The following is a 20,302-nucleotide window of genomic DNA, read 5'->3' as shown; positions in this document are numbered from 1 at the left end:
TTTTCTTACACACTACATTATACATTAGGGTGGTGTATACATGCACAATATACAATATGTGTCCTCTTTGTTGTGATATTTTTATAAGTTAAACAGAGGAAATAAAGATATCATGCAAATAAATTCAATTAAAATCCTTCAAAAAACTGTTTTTTTGATGTAATTTGTAATTGATGATGACAATAATCATGATCTGAGCTGAAGCAGGGCTAAATGTTTTTACTTATTGATTCACATGTATGCCAATATCGTTCAATTCCATGAAAGTTTTGAATAGAGTCTCCATGAGCTGCTGAGGGAAAGACGCTTCAGGAAACCAGACCAGTCACAGAACAGGTATCTGACTCTGATCATTCTATCAAAGAGCAGTGATATATTTGCATTAATGAAAGAAGCACACCAGCATATCGACAACAACATTCAGAACCTTGCAGATTTTTAAATGCGGTGTCTTTATTTCTTCTTCTGTCCCTGCAGATGTGTCTGCACTTGGGGCGTTGAAGACTGTTGGTGTGATTGAAGCAAGGATCACACCACATAACATTCTGACAGTGAACCAAAAAGAAACAGCCATCAGAGTGGGATGTCAAACTGTGCAGGAATTGTTTGTAGCATCTAAAATGTTCTTCTCTCCTTCCTCCCTCAGGTCTCCAGAAGTGATTCTGGGTCTTCCCATCACAGAGGCTGCAGACATGTGGTCTGTGGGTGTAGTTCTGGGGAACCGGTACCTTGCCAGCTTGCCATGCCCTCAGCGCTTCCACTATTATCTGGTGTGAAATCTAATTCAACCTATGTATGCAGCTCCAAACAAAAACAGAAATATGGTGCATCTTGTTGGCTGATGTGATTTTAAATATTCTTTCCTCAGATGAAAACTATGGTGGAAACGTTGGGTCACCCAGAGGTGGTAAAGATGAAGGGAAAGATGGCGTTGACCTGCTGAAGCAGATGATGCATCTCAATCCTGAAAAGAGAATATCACCACGTGTAGCTCTGAGTCACCGCTTCATCAACATGAGCCAAGGGGCTGACGATGATGACATTGGCTTTTCTTGCCAATTAATCTACACTCAATCCATAATGACAAAGTGAAAACGTGCTTTTTGAAATGTTTTCACCTTTCTTGAACACCAAAAACTTCTACATATCAAGTCACATAATCCAACATCAGGTTACAAAAAATGCTAATTATCTTATCGCCTTGCTTTAAAATGGAGTGATGTTTCAGGTCCAGGTCCGCCACAGGGGGTCAGTCAATGAAGGCAATGAAAGGTGGAGCAGGACAACAGGCAAAATCCCAAAACAAGTAGAGGAGATTGTCCCCCTCCCCAGAGAGCATGTTTGTTTTCTCAAACAGGGCCTTCTGTATTTTTTGCAAGTTTCGTAGCCACCATAGGTTCACCTACACACTTGGAACAGGAGGTGGAGGGGAGGGGTAGTTGGTTGCAATTGGCAACCTCATTAAATGCCACTAAATCCTAAACACTGCACCTTTAAATTGGTCAATAGGAGCTTTTCAGTGCCTTAGATGGCAGGAAATGCAGAGACAGAGGTGAGCATACACCTTCTGAGTCAGATTAGGGTAGTAGTATCTCACTTTTTACAGCTGATGCTTTCCTGTAAGCTGTTCTCCGAACACACATTGTATGAAATATAGCACTTATTTCTCTTTTCTTTCTTTAAAATAATGCTTTTTTATTCAGGGGTGCCAGCAGTAAGTATAAAACTGGCACCAATAAACTTATTATTTCATCCATGTTTATGTATAATACATATGTTACACTGTTTGTTTCTTTCAAGCGTTAGTCACTAAAGGTATTTGAAACTTTACACAAATGACACATTTTCTAAAAATTCAAAAAATAGGCTTATTCAGAAAAAGACATCAGTAAAATTGGAAGACTGGACAGTGGGGCCGATGTATGCGTGGATGCTGCAGTCACAATAGATACACAAAAGTCACGCTGGTTATATTTCTGTAGTTTTATTACAACATTTGTTTTCATGTCTCAAACAGAACAAAATCTTACCTACAAAAATGCACGGAACTGTGCTAGTTTAATATACCACAGAGTCATACAGTGGCAATGAGACACATTTACACGACCATACACAACATAATGTGCCAGTACCATTTGTATGCATTTACAGGTCAGGGTGCTTCCAACAGCCCACTAGTACATAACTCATTTAAAATGGATTACCCCTTTGTGAGACCGTATGAGAAAAAATAAGGCTTGAAACATGGCTAGAGCCTCATAACTCTGGTGTGCTCTCAGCATCCAGAACAGCTCATTACCGCATTTCACTAGGAAATGAATTTACAGACATTCGTGCATTCTCAATGCTTCTTGTTTCACACAGGGGAGCGTTGGAGACCTCCCACTAGATATTTTGCACGGAAAAGAGACAAAAGACAGAGATAAACTGCAGTCGCCACAGGTGGTGACAGGCAACAGGAGTTATCAAACCTGTACCCAAACTCTGTACAAGTACATTACTCATCGGAATCACTTAAATATCTAACCACTCTGTCCATTGCGCTTTGCCCACATGCATACACATGCTGTGCTGGTTATTCACTGCTTACAGTAACATGACCTGGGATTTATTAGAGGTAGGTACCATCTCCAATGACACTCAAAAGCTCTTACCGTCTTTGACAAATAACATAAAAACACACAGAACAGAGAAACAGAAAAATATAATATAAAAACTTCTGAACAAATGAACGAAAAAGAAAACAAAAAGAAAAGAAAAATCATGAAACAAATGAAGCCAGTGAGATGCTCTTGGTCCAGTCTGTGTTACATTCACATGCCCTGCCCCCAACAGCTTCTCTGCCATAGCACCTGAGTTGTTCCCAGTTCTCACACTGTTTATACCTCAACTTCACAGAGCCAATGTGGATCACAGTTTCCTTAATACTTCATGTTAGATGATGAAGGGCTTACATGGCTGCCAATGTACAATGACCATGTCATAAATTAGTCATGTGACACAGTTTTCTATAGAAGGTTACTCAGGCAACAAGGTCCCCATATTAGCTACAATTTTCATCCTACATTCTCAGAGCTTTGGAAATGTAAGTGTTGAAGCTCAGTTATAACCTCTGATGCAAACTCGCACTCTGACTGAAAGCTTTCACTATCCAAGAGGGCTCTGTACTGCTGCACACAGACTTCACATGGTCTCTGAAACATGACAGTATTATATAAACACACAGTATCTCAGCGCTGAAAAGCGGCTCAGGCAGAGATATCTTATTTTTTTTAATCCAGAAAAATAGATTGAGAAAATGAGCGATGAGCATCTGTTTAAAATTCCTTAAAATAGATGTTATCTGTTCTAAGAATGACATTGTGTAGTAGAGCAGCACCATATTGACAGGAACTGATCATTTAAAGACACCAATTGGAGGTGAACAGAAAACATTAAAGAGGATCTCTTACACTTTTCCTTATTTTCAGTTATAATGTTACAATGTCCGATATTCATATTAAACATGGCCAAATGTACAAATAACAAGGTCAACGTATATAGAAGTTATCCCTGTAAAGCAAAACGCAGCGGCTTCACACTGCTCTGAATGCTCAGTTTCCCACAGTTTTTTCTACTTTCAGCCTGAGCTGACATCAGCTTGTAACAGATTTCTTTATATGGTTATCTGTGTCACACACAGCATGCAAATTCACTGCTCTGCTCCGCTAACATAAGGGCATTTTTCCATTGTTTTGAGGGTGTTCACACCAAGCCAAGCCTCTAGTTGAGCTGGCCAATCTGTGACTGCCACAGCAAAGAAAAATTAAAGAGACTTAAAGAGACAGAAGCTAAAACTGCATGTTAGAGACAAAGGCTGAATTGAAGTGCTGCATAAACGACCAGTATAACATAAATAAGCCGTTTTTAAACTGTGAATCATGTAAAGCTACTCTAGTGGAGTCCCAGAATAAAAACAGAGCTGAAATGAGCATAATAGGTCCCCTTTAATCCATAGGATTTTGTTAGTTTTAATTCATTTTTATAGCTATATGAACTTAATTTGCAGCCTCACTGCAGAACTATCCTCTCACCTACTGATGCATAAAGTATTTCAGCAGCTTCTCAATCCATGAAAGTGCCCACTTTTTCATAACACCTGTGCTGATTTTGAGGTTGAGATTTACAACATTTGGAGCTTATATTGTAAAACGGACATACTACATGTACCTCCTGTTTTTAGCTAAAGTGAGAGTTCATTGTCAAACACATGTAAACTGGTAATAGAGAAATTCTGTCATTAAGTTGAACGGATTTGGCTTCATCTTGAAAGAAGTCTAAACTAGATATATTATCTGTTAGAAAATAAATACAATATTTAGGGAAATGAATATCTTGCACTTGGGCAAGTTTCAATCAGCGAACATATATCTTTAGCATATATCTCATATATCGCTCGCTGTTGAGTCTGGTTCTACTACTGATGCCTGGAAAAATTCTCAGGTACAAGGAGAGGTGAGACCAGAATCTCCTAATAAAGATTAAGAGCCCCTGCACTTTGACCCCAGCCTATATCATCTAGTGAGCACCACAACTTTTCTCCCTAAGGGGGGATCAAACCAGGGGAATTCTGGGATTTGTAGGGCTTTTAAGGGACCATGTGGCAAAACATGAAAACCCAAACATGATGTCTGGCAGCAGATTATTTTAACAGCAATGCTGTTTTGCTTATTGATTAAAGTTTACAAAACATTTAATTACCATTCTTTAGTCAAAACAGATTTTTTTTTTTTTAAATAATGTTGCTGTAAAGCTCTGCCTCTGACAAAGAGGATGGGAAATAATAAAATAAAAAAATATCTTATATCTTGGAGGTGACAGGTGGCCAACCATGCAGGTTGGGCCTATATCATGTCAGAGACATTGTGTGTGTTTGTGTGTGAGCTGACAAAAGTACAACATGAGGGTCATACATACTAAGACCTCCATAAAGCACTGTCGCCCCTGTGAGGGCACACCAAGAACTGCACCTCAACAGCAGCCCTATGTCCAACACACACACACGAACACACAGACGGCTCCTCACAACCACCACCATGGCAACAGAGAGTTCTGCTTGAGTTCATGTTGTGTGACTAATTGTGAGGATGGTCAGGCACAGTGTTCTGTCTCACATCCGCAAAGAGTGTTTGTGTGTCTGCATCATGAGGGTCCATGACTGGTTTATAGTGTCCTCCTGCTGGTGGGATGTGTTCAGGAGTCCGGTTGAGGCCTTGTCTCTTCTGATTTGCTCTTAGTTTTCTGGCCCTCTCGTCTCAGCCCCTCGCCCATCTCGCCCATGTCCATGTCTGGCAGATTCTCCTCGATGGGGGTTGGCGCTGCGTCCTCACAGTACACACACTCCTGAACACACAGACAGACAGGCACAGCTGTTGGTAACTATTTCTAATATTATAGTCTCAATGGTTAAACTAGTACAGGCTTGGAAGGATGACTGCTGCAGCCAATATGATACATTGTTAAATATGAATACTATTTTTCAGTTACTGAGAATGTTGTTCTTGTCATCATGGGACACTAAAAACTAATACCACTATTAAAAAGTATAAGTACACACTACCATTGGGATATAACCAGTGACTAGTGGAATAAATAATACAATAAACATAGACATAAACTGCATCATATCCAGCACTTCCATTATATCAGAGTTGAACGTTTGATGACCATATAAAAATCCTGGTTAATATGCAGTTATGTTAATGCTTAGCCTGGTGATCATAGCTCACAGTTGCTGGTGCTCTGCTCATTTTAATTCAATATGACTTGGCTTCTATGGCTTTTTGTGAATTTAGGAAGCTAGCAGCGTCACCTGTAGGGGGAGCCTTTCAGATGCAGTAAAATTACCAAGTTCAAAAGAGATCTTAAAACACAACATCTCCCTTTAGCCAATAACATTTTTTTTATGAGTTTGTTAAAATAAATCATTATAAAAGATATCCATGGTGTAATTTTTAAATCATGTCAAAAAAGTTGCTTGAGTGTGTATGAGCCGGTTTTAGGAAGAAAAAAAAATCTTTATAAATGGGAACCACTCATTTAGTGTACACCTGAATCCTGCATGGGTCCAAATTTACAAATTGAAACTTTTAGAAAGAGGTTTTCATATCTCCTATTATGTGTAATAATGAGTGAGAAAAGTTAGACAGGGTGAGACCTGTGTTGATGTGTAAGACATCTAAATGATCTCTTCTCAGGGCTGTAGATCTACGAGACACGACATGTGCTTGTGTGTGTGTGTGTGGTTCTGACCTTGACATTGATAGCAGAGGGCAAACCCCCCCTTCTCATCCAGGGGTGTTCCTCCATTAGTTCTCGTCGCTGGTCCGAGGTGAAGTGAGGCTGGCCCTTGTGCATCTGCCTCAGCCTCTCCTTGTCTTCCCGCAGGACCTTCTGAATGTCCCTGTTGGTAAGGAAACACAGATTTATAGCTGACCAACAAGACTGACACATTTATTATGAAGTTACAAGGGCTTATGACATAAAAACAAATCTACTGGGGAAAAAAAAAACTCACCTGGATGGCATTTGATATGTCATCATGACCTTGTTGTCAGCGTTGGCCATCAGCAGCCAGAGGGGCTCCTGGAGAACATATTTGATGAAATGCTTTCCTTCCCCTTGTGATGAGACCTTAGCCTGCGACTGGCCACTTTCACTGTCTCCTTCACCTCTTGTCTTGGCTTTAGCCTTGGCCTTGGCCTTTGAGTCGTGTTCTAGGGAGTCAACACTGCCGAAGTACTTGCTGGTATTGCTGCTCCCTGTATGAAGATTTAGAGAGGCAGAGAAACGGTCAAAAGCGAAGTAATTTCTTGTGCATGTGTATCAAAATAAAAGAATAAATTATGAAAAAATTTGGTAGGAAAGATGCAGAATAAATCACTCAGAAACGAGCGGCATCATAAATAAACAATCCTAGTTAACTGAGAGGACGGACACTCTCATCAAACATATATGTTCCTCTACTGACCTGTTCTGCTGCCTGAGGCTCCGCTAGCTGAGGTACCACAGCCGTTACAGCCCGAGCCGGATCCAGAACCAGATCCAGAGCCAGATCCAGAGCCAGATCCAGAGCCAGATCCAGAGCCCATGGAGCCAGAGGTGGCTGATCCGGTGCCGGAATGGGAGTCCTCCTGTTCTTGAAGCAAGATGTCGAGCAAGTCGCAGGACGAGGAGTTACCATCACTGTGAGCCGCATCTCCTGGAGACTCCACCTGAAAGACGAGGCAGCAAGCCTTCACGTCTTGAGCCACACTAGGCTAACGAACTGTGGTAGGTTTCATGTGGAAGCAGTGATTTGTAGCTATATACTGTGACAGTGTGCTAATAGCTGAACAAAGCTATGATTTTACATCCCATTTAACTTCTGTAAAGATGTTAAAGAATGGATACTGTCTCTGTCCATCACTTGGTTCTTTGTGTCTCTCACCTGTTGGGCTCCATTCTTCTCCCCTGCTGCTACCGCTGCTCTTGACACAGCGGCCATAATGCTGCCCTGGGTTCCAGCGGGTGTCGTGTTGCTGTCCTGACGCTCGACTGAGCGCTGCCCCTCCTCCATACTCAGCAGATTGAGCTGCAGGGGTGAGCTGCACCGCGACTCGAACAGCGGCGGTGACGTGGCGGGCTCCCGTGCCCCAGAGGCTGGGGTGGAGGAGCGGGACGCCGCTCCCTCGCAGGGTTCTATGGCAGAGCTTTTGGGAGGCTCAGAGGTTAAGCTGTACGCGAAGGGTTGAGTTGGGTAAGGGGTTTGAGCCACAAACTGAGTCTGCACTGGGAAAGACGGCTGAGCAGCGAAGGGCTGCTGGGTAGTGTAGGCAGTCTGAGCGGCCTGGAAAGGCTGCTGGGTAGTGAAGGATGTCTGGGTGGCCTGGAAAGACTGCGGGGTAGTGAAGGGTGTCTGGGTGGCCTGGAAAGACTGCGGGGTAGTGAAGGGTGTCTGAGTGGCCTGGAAAGACTGCGGGGTAGTGAAGGGTGTCTGGGCGACTTGGAATGGCTGCTGGGTGGGGAATGTAGTCTGAGCGGCATGGAAAGGCTGAGGGGTAGTGAAGGGTGTCTGGGCAGCTTGGAATGGCTGCTGGGTGGGGAAGGCAGTCTGCACAGGGAACGGCTGTTGGCCGGTGAAGGGAGGTTGTGTTTGCATGGTGTAGGCTGGCTGCGGGGGCTGAAAGGCCTGCTGGGTAGTGTATGCAGGTTGTGTCTGGGTCTGTTCGGGGAAAAACGCGGGTCTAGGAGCAGCCCCCAGCTGCCCTATCTGACCTAACTGTCCCATTTGGGGGAAGATGTAATTCGGCAGCACCAAAGCCACCACAGGTGTAACAATAGGTGCGGGGAATGGAGTGGCAGCCGGCGGGGCTTGTGTGCTCTGCCCCTCTCTAAAGCCTGTCGAAAGGGAGGGGTCAGGGAGGGCAGCCTGAGCTGGGGCGGCAGGTGCTGGGGGGTAGAGCGGGTATGCAGGCACCATGGCTGGGTAGGACACATTAAAAGCTGACTGGGACGCTTCTGATGGGGACCATGAGGTTTGGTTGAGACCCTGGAGAGGTGGCCGGGGTTTGCGGTTAGACACAGCACTGTCCGACGAATCAGGATGCTTCATGCGTGGTTTCTTAGACTTCCTGTTGCGGTTACCCTTCTTGACAGTAGTCTCTGGCCTGGTGGTGCCCTGTTTGGCAGCACCTCGCTGTCCAGATGATTCTGAGATGACAAGTCACACAGATTAGAGTTTATTTTCAGCACTGTCAAAAACACTTCCAGCTTTTTGTGAAATAACTAAGTTTGTAAAACTAACTAAAGGAATGTACCTGGATACAATCATTTTTAAATGACCACTAACTTCATTACTATAAAACAGTAGAGGACAAGTATGGAAGCAGCTACAATGAGAAATCTTCATGTAGGAGATACAAAGAGGTGATTTAGAGTTTTATTTTGAGTCTTGCATTATATCTTTGTCTTGTTATCTTTGCATTGCTGGTGGCCTAAACTGTGTAAACACCTTTGTAAAGAAGTTTTAATTATTGATAAACTACCATATACAACCGTCTGTACCTTCAGCATTGGTTGGTCCTCTGTGTTTGTGCAGATGTGTGGAAAAGCCCTTCTGGGAGGTCTTGGCGCTGTGGAGGTCCCGACAGCGGTTGAGGAAGGCTTGCTCTTCTTTCTGGGTGTGTGCTGCAAGCACTTGCTTGGTCAGTCCTAGCCTCTTATAGGCCTCCTTCTCCTGGCTGGGCGGAGACACCACACTGACAGGCAAAGGTGGGGGTGCTGGGATCCCCGCCACGTCCTCGATAATCTCTGTCAGATGGATTAGAGCCATAATAAGTCTAACAGTTGGATTACAACACACATCATGCAATTCCAGCTGTGTTTTTCAACATGACTTCTATGAAAAAATGGAAATAAAAACTTACCAGATTCTGGCTGAGGCTTCTTGTCTCCCACATGGACGATGGTGCTGCTGTAGCTGCACTGTGAGGTGATGGACACAACACTTTCAGCCTTGCTGGGCAGGGTGAGGGGCGCCAGGGGGCCTCCCACCACAGCAGCTGCCCCAGATGGAGGCTTCTTAGGTGCTTTCATGTTTGAAAGGCCTGGCTGGGCATCTAGCATCAAAGGATCTGGATGGGGAGGGAGAGATCCTCTGTTAGCTCCTAGTCATGGATCATCACAGATCAAACATCCTAGATTGTGTGTGACACGTGGGCATTAACAAATGATTTGCACATGCCTGTGTTTGCTCCCGGGGGTTCTTCCAAGCCGTCCTCTGTGGCCTTCTTGTCATCATCAGAGTTGGAGGAAGTGGTGTTGGAGGAGAACTGGTACTTTCTCTTTACTGTGATGGGGATGCTACAACCTTCCAGATACCTGAGAAACAGAAAACAGGGTTGAATCAGAAAGTTCATGCTTAGCACATGCTCATGTTTTAACCATTATCATTAATGTATACACACACACACAGGCACACACTTACCTGATGACACTGTCGAGGCAGCTGATTTGCTGGTAGGAGCAGATGGTCTGGTCTTTGCAGGTGAATTCCTCAGAGCTGGCTACAGTACTGTCTCTGGCCTGTAGAGGGGGCGCCGAGTCCTTCAGACGCACCACTGGACTCTTCTGAGCTGCTGCTGTTGAAGACATCCATGTTGCAGAAAGTGAATGTGACTATTTGAGCCAACATACCTGAGTGTGTGCTCACCTTGAGCCACTTTACACTCAAAGCGTAGACTTTGATTGGATTTAAGCATACAATATATAGTGTGTGATCCTGGTTATGAATTCTAACTTAAAGCAATCACAAAATGAAAAAGTTTGATGTTATATTAAATTGAACTCACTGTCCGTGATTTTCTTTTGTTCAGGCCTGGATGGAGACGGTGAGGGTGAAGCCGAAGGGGGAGGGGAGCGCAGGCTGACCTGGGAGTCCTGGTTCTTCAGCATATGGACTCCCATACAAATCTCCTGGAACGTCCTGGCAGGCTTGGCCTTGCCCGTCTCCTCCAAGGTGTTCCCCGGTGTGACGATCCCGTTGCTCTCGCTGGATGAGCTGATGCTCACCAGCTGTTCGTGGGAGCCGTTGCTGCCGTAACCGCTGGAGCCCATGTTGTGGACAGGCTGAGGGGAAAAAGGCTGTTACAGAGACTGCTGCACTTGTGTATGAAAAGTGGAAGTAAGAGTCTGGTGTGTGTGTACATACTTGGAGTAGGAGCCTGTGGATCTGTTCATTTATTTCCTGAATGTCTGAATCAATGATCTTCCCTCCATGGAAAGATGGTGCTGCAAACACATCTTCGTTTACAGGACCCCTGAAACACACACACACACACCATGATCATCAGGTATATTCACACAGCCAAATAAAATTTACCATAGTCAAGAATAATGACCAGAATTTGTCTTAACATGCTCAGCAGAGATAAACAGTGATTCTGAAGTGAGGGTGAGAGCGGATGTTTAGGAATGTAAGTGTTTTCAGGTTCTTTACACGTGTCACAAACCCTCGGCATGTGTGCATGTGCGTAAACTCACATGCGGACTTTGTGCCTGCCAATAACGAAGGAGACCTTGCGGCTCCAGGGGTTGACGAAGCTGGACCAGCTGGTGTCTGTGGTGATGTACTCCCCGTTTTTTGCACAGAAACGGATGGAGGAGTGGTCAAATGGCTGACCAGCATACTGCAAGACTGTAGCAGAAGAAGGTAGAGAAAGTGTGTGAGAAACAGAGAGCAAAACAACATAAAGTGTATACTGCTGATGTCTAATTAACCAAAAAATAACTGTTCAAAAAGTGCTTTTGTAGAATCTAGTATTAACCATAGATGCAAAAATGTTTTAGTTAAGAAGATCCAAGTGATGGAATGATTCTTACTCTTGCGATGCACAGCCAACATTAAGGGCCGATCACTTGGGTGCAGATTGAGCAGCACAGGGGTCCCAATCAGATCCTGAGGGAGGTGACCCAACAGAGGAACAGCCCTGATAGAAAAACAGCAACAACAACATGTTAAAGTTTTATTTCACAGCAGGTTTAAGACTGACTGCAACTTTCCTGAACTTCCTAGTTCCATGAGTTTTTTATGTCTGTTATGTAAAACTAAAACAAACACCAGGTACAGCAGCAAATGCTCGCATATGAAAAGACAAGCATACTTAATAAAGGATTTTCCACACTCACCTTTCATCCACATCCTGGAACACACAGTTAGGCGTGTGTGTGGTGGTGAATATGCGTTTATCTGTAGGGATTCTGGGTGCTGTGGAGAGAGAAAAGAAAACAAACAAAGAAAACTAAATTATAATGATGGTAAAAAATCATAAGAAGCACTAATGCTTGTACCATCTATGTACATCCAGAGAGGTGGAAACAAAACATTAGCAACTCTAACTAAATACAATTGATAAAACTGTGTGAAACAATTGATATATAGTGTTTAAAATATTATTTAATTTACACTACATCACTCAATGGGCTCATTTCAAATTGGCAAAATTACTTTTCCAAAGACTGACCATGTAAATCACAGAGACAGTGTAAAATGTACAATAAAAACTAAAAATGTGTATGAAACCACAAATGTGTGTGTGGTCACGAGTCTTACCTTCATAACCAGAGTGCACCCTCTCAGCTAGCAGGAGGCAGCAGAACTGTTCCTCAGACAGCTCAGCATCCTGGACTTTCATCAGGTAGGGAGTCATGCGGAAAGGATAGTACTTGATATCTCCTTCATGCTCCTTACCACCACTGCAACACACAGCACACATATGATTTATCATTTGTGCTTTCGGAGCATTTCAGATGAGTTTTTCAATGGTTCCATGGTACTGGAGCATCACTTAAAGAGGCCTTTGCTTGAATCTCTACTTTTATCTATAAGAAACTGCATCATACTGTTATTGTAGATATAAACTGAAGCAAATAAACAAACAGAAATAGCCTATTTATCCAGAGTAACCACAATTTAATTTTTAATTTCCATCTGGGGAAATATTTTAAAAAAAATCAAATACTATGTTTTAGATAAACTCCAGTTTCTAATGTTTTCTGTATTATTTAAAAAAAAAAAAAATCAAAACTGTGCATTAAATTATACAAGCTATACCGGACAAGACTATACTTCAAACAATATTTAACTTGGCCAACAAAATGCTTTGAACTACAACTGTAGCTGTAAGTTCCCATCTGGCCACTAGATGGAGGTAATGGTGAAAAGCTCACAGCTGCTGACTTCCTCTCTTCTCTCAGTCACTCTCTCTGCTGCTCACTAACTCTTTGCTGAGTCAGAGCTTATTTGAGCAGGAAACTATGGATCAGAGAAGCTGCTGGCCACTGTCACTCACCTGATGCGGCAAAAGAAGGATTTCTCCTGCTTGCACTCCGTGGGAGACGACTCTGAATAAGACAAGAGGGAGACAGGATGAATATATCATCAAATGCATTTGATTAGATGGACTATTTCCAACAGGCCCATATGTTAGTCATCTATATTCAACACCCGAGTGACAGGACCTGAGAAGTCTGTCTATCATCCAAACAAGGAAGAGAGGCAAACAAGAGTGTTTAGTGCAACTAAAGTGTAAACATCTCAATTGGCTCTTACTGTTCTTGAAGTAGAAGAGAGAAATGTGTTGTTTTATCTGCACTTGAAACCAACTGCAATTGATTAAGCTGTTCGTATACTCTATCTGTGCAAAAGCCGGAAAAGCAGGAGTGGGTGAAAGCAGTAAATGACAGTGTCGTCAGCATATAAACGAAAGGCTGAGTTTGGAATATCCTGTCCTAGGCAATTTATGTATATAGTAAATAGTAGTGGGCCCAAACTGAACCTTGTGCGACCCCCTTGTGGACTTGCAGTACCTCCAAGGTAGCACCATCTAACTGAATAGCCTGAAACCCAGTAATCACTACTTTGACATCACTGGACTGGCTACAGTTTACAAGTCCCCAAACAAATAAGCAGGTGAACCTATTCCATAAATCAACAAAACAGAGCTGCAGCAACATGTGATTATGTCTTTAGCAATATGTAACAGGTGTGTGTGTGTGGGCGTGCATTTAATGTGTCATTGAGCATGGTAATGAAATATGTGCTACATGTGTATGAGCATGTGGGTCATGTGGAGGAAATAAGTGTTGACGGTGGTATCAGTCATGTTTCATGTGGGTTCACCACGTGCCCTTTGTGGGTGAAATCTACCATCTGTCTATCAAAATATTTTTACATAAAAGATGTGAGTTCAGAGATTGCTGTTACCTGCTCCGGTGCACATGCTCCATGACGGCAGACGGTAAGGCGTTGTGAAGCTGTAGAACACGCTGACATCCTGAGGTGTCAGGAACTCCACAAACTTGGCATTGTTGAACACTTCCGGCTTGCAGTTCAAGATGGATGCCGCCTGGTCCGAGATGTAAACGATCTTCCCCGTGATGAGGGAGACAGCTACAGCAAATATATCCTGCGGGTAAAAATTTTTTAAAAACTCAGTTAGTCATTTCTTAATTTCAAGATGTCTCAAACTCTTAACATGAAACTGCAAGTTTAAAAAAAGAATGGATTCCATACAGCGTTTTATTTTACTGCCTAATTGAAATTTTATGGAAATGATAAATACATTTGACTTGAATTTTCCAAACTAAGGACACCAATTCAAACTAATTTCATAAAACTAGTTAAACATCATCAGAATTTTGCTTTTGAGATTTGTTTTGCGTTGTTCTTGAATGAGCACAATCCAATTAATACAACACCCACCATTCTTCATTTGTAAAAAAAAAAACAGTTATGTACTATCATCATAGGTGTGATATTAGACTTTCAGGATGCTACTTGGTGTTGGAGTTGGATTGCAGGTGGACAGCGGAGGTACCTACATTGTTTTTGAGGGTATATTCAGAGGTGATGCTGTTGATCTCCTCAATAGTGTAGGACGACACGTCAAAACCTGGTGGCTGACTGTCATTAGTCATCAGCATCTGGTAATACTCCTCATTGGCTGAAAATCAGAGAGAGAACACAGATCGATGCACAAATCTTTTTGCATTGTGGTCAGGGGGATATTACAGGGCAGGGCATGCTTGATTTCATAACCATAACACCTCATTAGTAAAAGTGCTTATGCAATATTCACACTAAAAATTGTAGAACATTATTAAGAATGCATGTGTAGTGCCTGAGATTGGTTCAAATTCCACAAATATTCTCAATAATCAAAGATAAATGTCAATTCATTCATTAATCTAATCAACATCGAATTGTCAACGTTGCTGCTGTATGTTAACAACAAAGTGAATACATGTAAGAGCACGTTGGTGAAAGAAAGAAGCCAGTCTTACCTTTCACCTGCTTGACACATCGCAGAGCGTATTTGAGCGTGTTGACGGTGCTGGTCTTGCCTTTGCTCCTCTTTTCCGACGGCAAGTGCCTCTTCAGATCCTTTATGGCCTTCAACAGCTCCTTCTGTGTCTTAGCTTTGGCTGACTGTTCACTGCTGCAGTACGCACATGAGAGAGATACACGTGTGTCAAAATGACATGGTCTCATGTTGGCCATTCATTTGTAAGCTGACTGTGCAGTTACACCCTAACATTAAGATGACTTATCACAATTCATTTAACTGCTGTGGGCAATTTAAGGTGTGTACTAACCTGCAGCCGCTGCTTGAAGGGTTGTCCTGCTCGGAGCTCACCAGACTGAAGGCATTGGAGCTGCTGGGCGGTGAGGGGCTGTGCGAGTTCGAGCTGAAACCATAAACAACATATAATGTCATTAAAGACTGAGCATTGATCAGACTGATCAGTTGTCTTCAATAACATCCTGCATCTTTCCTCCTCCTTCTTCCTCCTTACTCCTGATCTCGTTTCATCCTCCCCTCTCCTCTCCAATGCTTTTTGGGTGACAGGTCTAAAGAGAAATTTAAGGTGGTATTGATGTTGCGTTCAAGTTGTACTCGGAAGTTGGAATTGTATTTAACATTTTTATAAACTAGTATTGCTATCCATGGCTAGCCACGCTACAACTGGTTTTCTGACTTTTAAACTGGAATGAATCAAACTCGAGTGTGACGTCATTCCCAGCACCGACTTCCAACTTCCGAGGTAAATGGAGCACAGCATGACTCCCTTCTTCCTGTTCCTCCTCTTTCCATCCCATGTTTGTATGGAGTTTCCCCTCTGGTCTGGCTGATGCAGGATAACGATATTGACAGCTTTAATATTTTTATTTCCTCTATGAGAAAGACTCCAGGAAAGACTCAACGGTATGAATGTCCACTGGAATTAGATTTAGATCTAGTTCCAGTTGATTTAATAGAAAAATAACTGCAGGATTTGTTCTGATGACACGCAGTTTGAGAGTTTGATTCCCTATTGATTGTGTGTGTGTGTGTGGCAGCGCTGCCTGCTGATTAATGAGAATATCCAAATGACGTGTAATGTGAATGCATATACTCAGTTACTCAGTGGAGCACCTGCCCACACAAAAATGTGTGTTCATTAGGTTATGTAACAGCCAACACTCAGTTCAAGTTTTTTTTCTTTAGACATGGATGAAAATGATTGGCAGACAGGTATAGAAGGACATGTCACTTCTATCTTTGAATCTAGTTTGTTTAATCAACAGAGAGTAAGCCCCAGTGAGCGAGGAACACATTACAGCTGACGATTATTAAATCATCTCCTTTGTTAATGAGCCTGCATCATTTGTTCATTATTCCAGCATAAGTTATCTCTAAATGAAACCATGTCAACAGTTATATTGGGTTTTTTTTCTGGTCTATTGCATAACTAAGAAAAAAATACCCACTTCTTTTCCCCTGAGACATTCGCTATTAGATTACATCAATGACTCAGACCAAAAAGGGACTCACACAGGAGAAAATGCCATTTCTATTACATTTAATGAAGCTTACTTCCATGACCTACATGGTCTGCTCCCCCATGGTGGTGTGGAAAAAAATTAATTTACCATGTTCCGGTGCATTTGATGTGCTCTCACCTCTTGTTGCTCCCCGATGACTCCATCAGAGCCGAGTCCTTGCCGTTGCCGCTCGAGCTGGCCACAGATTCATTTCCGTGGGACTCGTTGCCATGTGACTCGTTACTGTGGGATTCTGTCCCGCTCCCACTCGAGCCACTGCCGCCCATCTCTACATCCTCGTGTAAGGTTGGGCGTGGCCGCTTCCTGTCATTGTGCTGGGAGCTGGACGATGCCGGGTGCTCGTGACTGCTGTCGCTCCCCTCAGATGCCATACCTAACTCTGGTTCCATTTCGACCCCGTCCGGTCCTCCACAACCCTCGTTGTAACTGCTGGCCATGCGGTGCAGCTGGCTGATGGCGCTGCAGGGAGAACCTTCTTCTTCGTCCAGCTGGAAGCCCACCCTCTCCAGGTTTAATTCGCGCCCGTCCAGGGTCGAGTACGGGTAATGCTTCAGATCACTGTCCTCAGACATGAGACAGGCCAGATGGGAAAAAGCTGGGAGATTAGGTTACCTTCCACATTCTGGCATAAAGGGTAGGCACAGGGACGTAAATAGAGTTGCCGCCTCAGGGGGGATATGATCTAAAGGAAGAAAAAAAACCCAGATGAAATAACTCAAACAAAACCTTTACAATACGTGCACTTCCATAGATAGTAGATCAGTAGTAAAGAAACAAAACACTCAAAACCATGTGTGTGTATTTTAATTTAAAATGGATACAGGAGGTGGCAGCATTCTCCTGACCAATGGTCTAACTTCATCAGTCAGTCACAGACCTTTATATTTATAAATCGGGCACAACTGTTGGGGTCTAGCTGACAAACCCTAAAATTAGAAGCAATCAATGAGGATTAGAAGAAACAATCAAAATTATAGTGACCATCACTTTGATCTGAAGACCAGTGGAGTCTAAAGTAAAGGGCACAGCAGCACAGATAAACTACTGTTGTTCACACACACACACACACACACACCCATCCTTCAAAAGGTGCGCGCAGTAAATAGGCCGTGCCCTTTCCGGATGGATTTGAGCACTAGACCAGTGTGATCCAGTTCAATTTGTCGGGCAAGTTTATTTTATCACACATTATTATGTAAAGGTGCAGTCATGGTGAAATGCTGAAGGTACAGATCCAACACAAACAGGCGATAAACAGATGTGCTGATGCATTCTCTATGATCACTTAGGTCCAAATCAAATAAACATAGCCTTATGTAACAGTACAGTGCTACTGAACTGAAAAACAATATAGATGTATAATAAAGACACTGCATACTTCCTCAAGCAACAGCTGCCTTCTATTACATCCGGTAATTACACAAGTACCTTTGAGGGCGTAGCAGCATTAGTTGGGATTATTTATGTCTATTAGAGCCTTAATAGGAAATATTGGCAACAGGCATTGGAGCCAAATCCAGAAATATTTCACTGTTTTTTCACTGCTATCAGAGATCAGGTTGCAGCTATTTGTGTAAGCCTGCAAATTCAGCAACTTGTCTATTCTTTGCTCTTTTACATAAGCGGCTTTTACATAACAAAGTTTTAAGAGGGAAGCTTTGTTTTTTTTAAAAGATCTAACAAAAAACTCCAAACACTTTCCAAACACCCACACACTCATATTCAGTGCCTACATCGGAAATGACCCACTGCGGAGTTACGCCAAGCCCTCAGAGGGGACTTTCGATTGGCTGCTCTGAGTAACCAATGAGGAGAAAGCAGGGAGTTACAACAGGTTAGAATTATGTCAACCAAGGAGGGGGCAGTCAAGGGTCATGGCAGGTTATAATCATGATACTCAGTGGTTTTATTCACTTTTGCATAGAGGAAAACCAAACAAAGATAAGTAAATGAATAGTATACCTAGACTTCTGACACAGCACTTTATCAAACAACATCCTATCACTATATTCATAAACAATCAGTGGATAAACAGGGAACAGTGTGGAGCACAAGCTGGTGTTAAGATCTTGAACAGCCAACGGTGGAACAGAACATTTAAAAACTAGGTTAACATAACATAATAGGAATGTTACCCAATACAGAACTATATCAGGGGCAAACTGTTGCGAAATACTCTATTGGCTCACTTATAAATCATATACTAAAGCAGGCATGATATTGGCTGATCTGTAACAGCAAAATCACAATCAGAAAATGAACTGCATTTTTAAAGAGTTGTTAAATATTTAAAAAAGAACATTTAGTATGGGTATGAGTTTATCAAACACCAGTGGGCAAGATTTGACAAGTACACAATAAAAGCTTTTTTTCTTCCTCCTCTTTAAACATTTACTCTGCAGGAAACGTGCATGCAATCATGTAACCATCGAATCAGAGCTAAAGAAATGACATAATGTAACTGAGCTCCCACCCTGCTCCCAGCTCAGCACTGTTTCAACCAGACCGCTCAACACACTAGCACAGATCTCAAGGATTATACAACGCTGCTCCAGTCACATGGATTTGACTGGATAGTGCGGCACCGAGCAATTATAGCAGTTTTAATAAAACCACATGCTTTCTATTGCATCCAGCTACAGCCACTCTCAAGAACATCCCTCAATGAAACAGCAATGGCAAAGATAGGAAATCTTGCAGTTTATATGAAATAGCTGACTAATCATAAGATTGACACAGTCCAGTGAAACATAAGGAACATAAGAGGATAACTGCAAATATTTTATGCATATGATAGAATTGTTAGTAGGAAATTAGGTATTTGAACACCTGATTGTTTAGGTTTATTCCAGTGTTATTCCCGGATATGACACTATGTCACTATACACTACACATCTTATTAAGTTATTACTTTTATACTTTATGATTGGTGTCAAATGTAATAACATTTAACAGTAAATCTGAAACGTAACCTCTTGCCTTTCAGAGTGACATAAGCTTTTGAAGGAGTTGTGTGATACAAAGTATTTTCTATGGAGCTGAAACAATGTTACCCAGAGTTGATCATGATTTCAACCCACGGTAAATCTTCCAGCTAACCTCCAGTTTCGTAACATGGGGGCGACATATGTGCAGTTTTCCTGAGTTCAAATCAGCCCAAGACCAGATTCCAACAATATATATCTACAACATCATAAAGCCTTTTATCTCAAGTCTTACTTGTAGGAATAAAGCTGTGGCCAAAGCTTTCTTTGAGTCTCAAACTAACAGCTCATTTTTACAAACTAATAATTATATTACTTTAAAGTATATTATATATTCATACATATACTTCATGTGCATAAATTAAATCAAAAAGTTTAATTTAATAAAATACAGTAAAACTATATTTGTAATGGGAACAAACATCCCTTCCCCCATCTCACTTCCATTGACCTGCTATTCACAATCCACACACACACGTTGACCTGCAATCCAGTGCACGGTACACTGACACAGTTATGTAAAAGTAACGTTAGACGTTAAAAAACCGGCAACAAAACACTTGCCACTCGACACAGAGGTGCCATATCACGAAAGCAGACATTTTTCTACCATTACTGGTGGTCAGAAAAGCTTGAACAGGTATATATTGGTTATAAAACTATAAGAAGTAGAGCAAATTGTCGCGCATGCGCAACACGAGTTAAGTTATGCAACTTATTTTTTTTCATTGTTACTACAACTAAAAGAGTGCAAATTGAATCACAACCAACCTGTGCTGTCGAGATGAAAAAGAACCTCTTCTGATGTCCTTAGTGTCAAAATAAATGGGAAACTGAGCCGTGACTAAAAGCATTCGTTAGAAACATCCACTATTCCTCAACGGGAGTTGTGGTTCAGACTGGTTGACACAGT

At 42.3% G+C, this 20,302-nt stretch overlaps 1 protein-coding gene across 2 annotated transcripts; it reads right to left on the bottom strand.

Moving 5' to 3' along the window:
* Positions 1 to 1,974: 1,974 nt before the first annotated feature.
* LOC133980109 (period circadian protein homolog 2-like) lies at positions 1,975 to 20,302 on the bottom strand. Of its 2 annotated transcripts, none has more exons than XM_062418683.1 (22): positions 20,161 to 20,302; positions 16,523 to 17,087; positions 15,175 to 15,267; positions 14,863 to 15,017; positions 14,401 to 14,522; positions 13,784 to 13,985; positions 12,870 to 12,921; positions 12,131 to 12,273; positions 11,707 to 11,785; positions 11,401 to 11,507; positions 11,062 to 11,215; positions 10,730 to 10,838; positions 10,371 to 10,647; positions 10,007 to 10,160; positions 9,764 to 9,900; positions 9,447 to 9,653; positions 9,085 to 9,330; positions 7,469 to 8,730; positions 7,010 to 7,253; positions 6,557 to 6,800; positions 6,292 to 6,442; positions 1,975 to 5,382 (listed from the first exon to the last, which is right to left on the bottom strand). In XM_062418683.1, exons 2-22 carry the CDS (start codon positions 16,975 to 16,977, stop codon positions 5,233 to 5,235), a joined length of 4,743 nt encoding a protein of 1,580 aa, XP_062274667.1. In that variant the 5' UTR covers positions 16,978 to 17,087; positions 20,161 to 20,302; the 3' UTR covers positions 1,975 to 5,232. The 2 variants fall into 2 exon arrangements, with proteins under 2 accessions (XP_062274667.1, XP_062274668.1); XM_062418684.1 differs by having other exon boundaries at positions 10,007 to 10,157.

Source organism: Scomber scombrus, chromosome 5, assembly GCF_963691925.1.
Source record: "Scomber scombrus chromosome 5, fScoSco1.1, whole genome shotgun sequence".
In the NCBI taxonomy this organism is placed as follows: Eukaryota; Metazoa; Chordata; class Actinopteri; order Scombriformes; family Scombridae; genus Scomber; species Scomber scombrus.
Note: the sequence above shows the minus strand (reverse complement) of the source record. Positions and strands in the feature narration are given on the sequence as shown.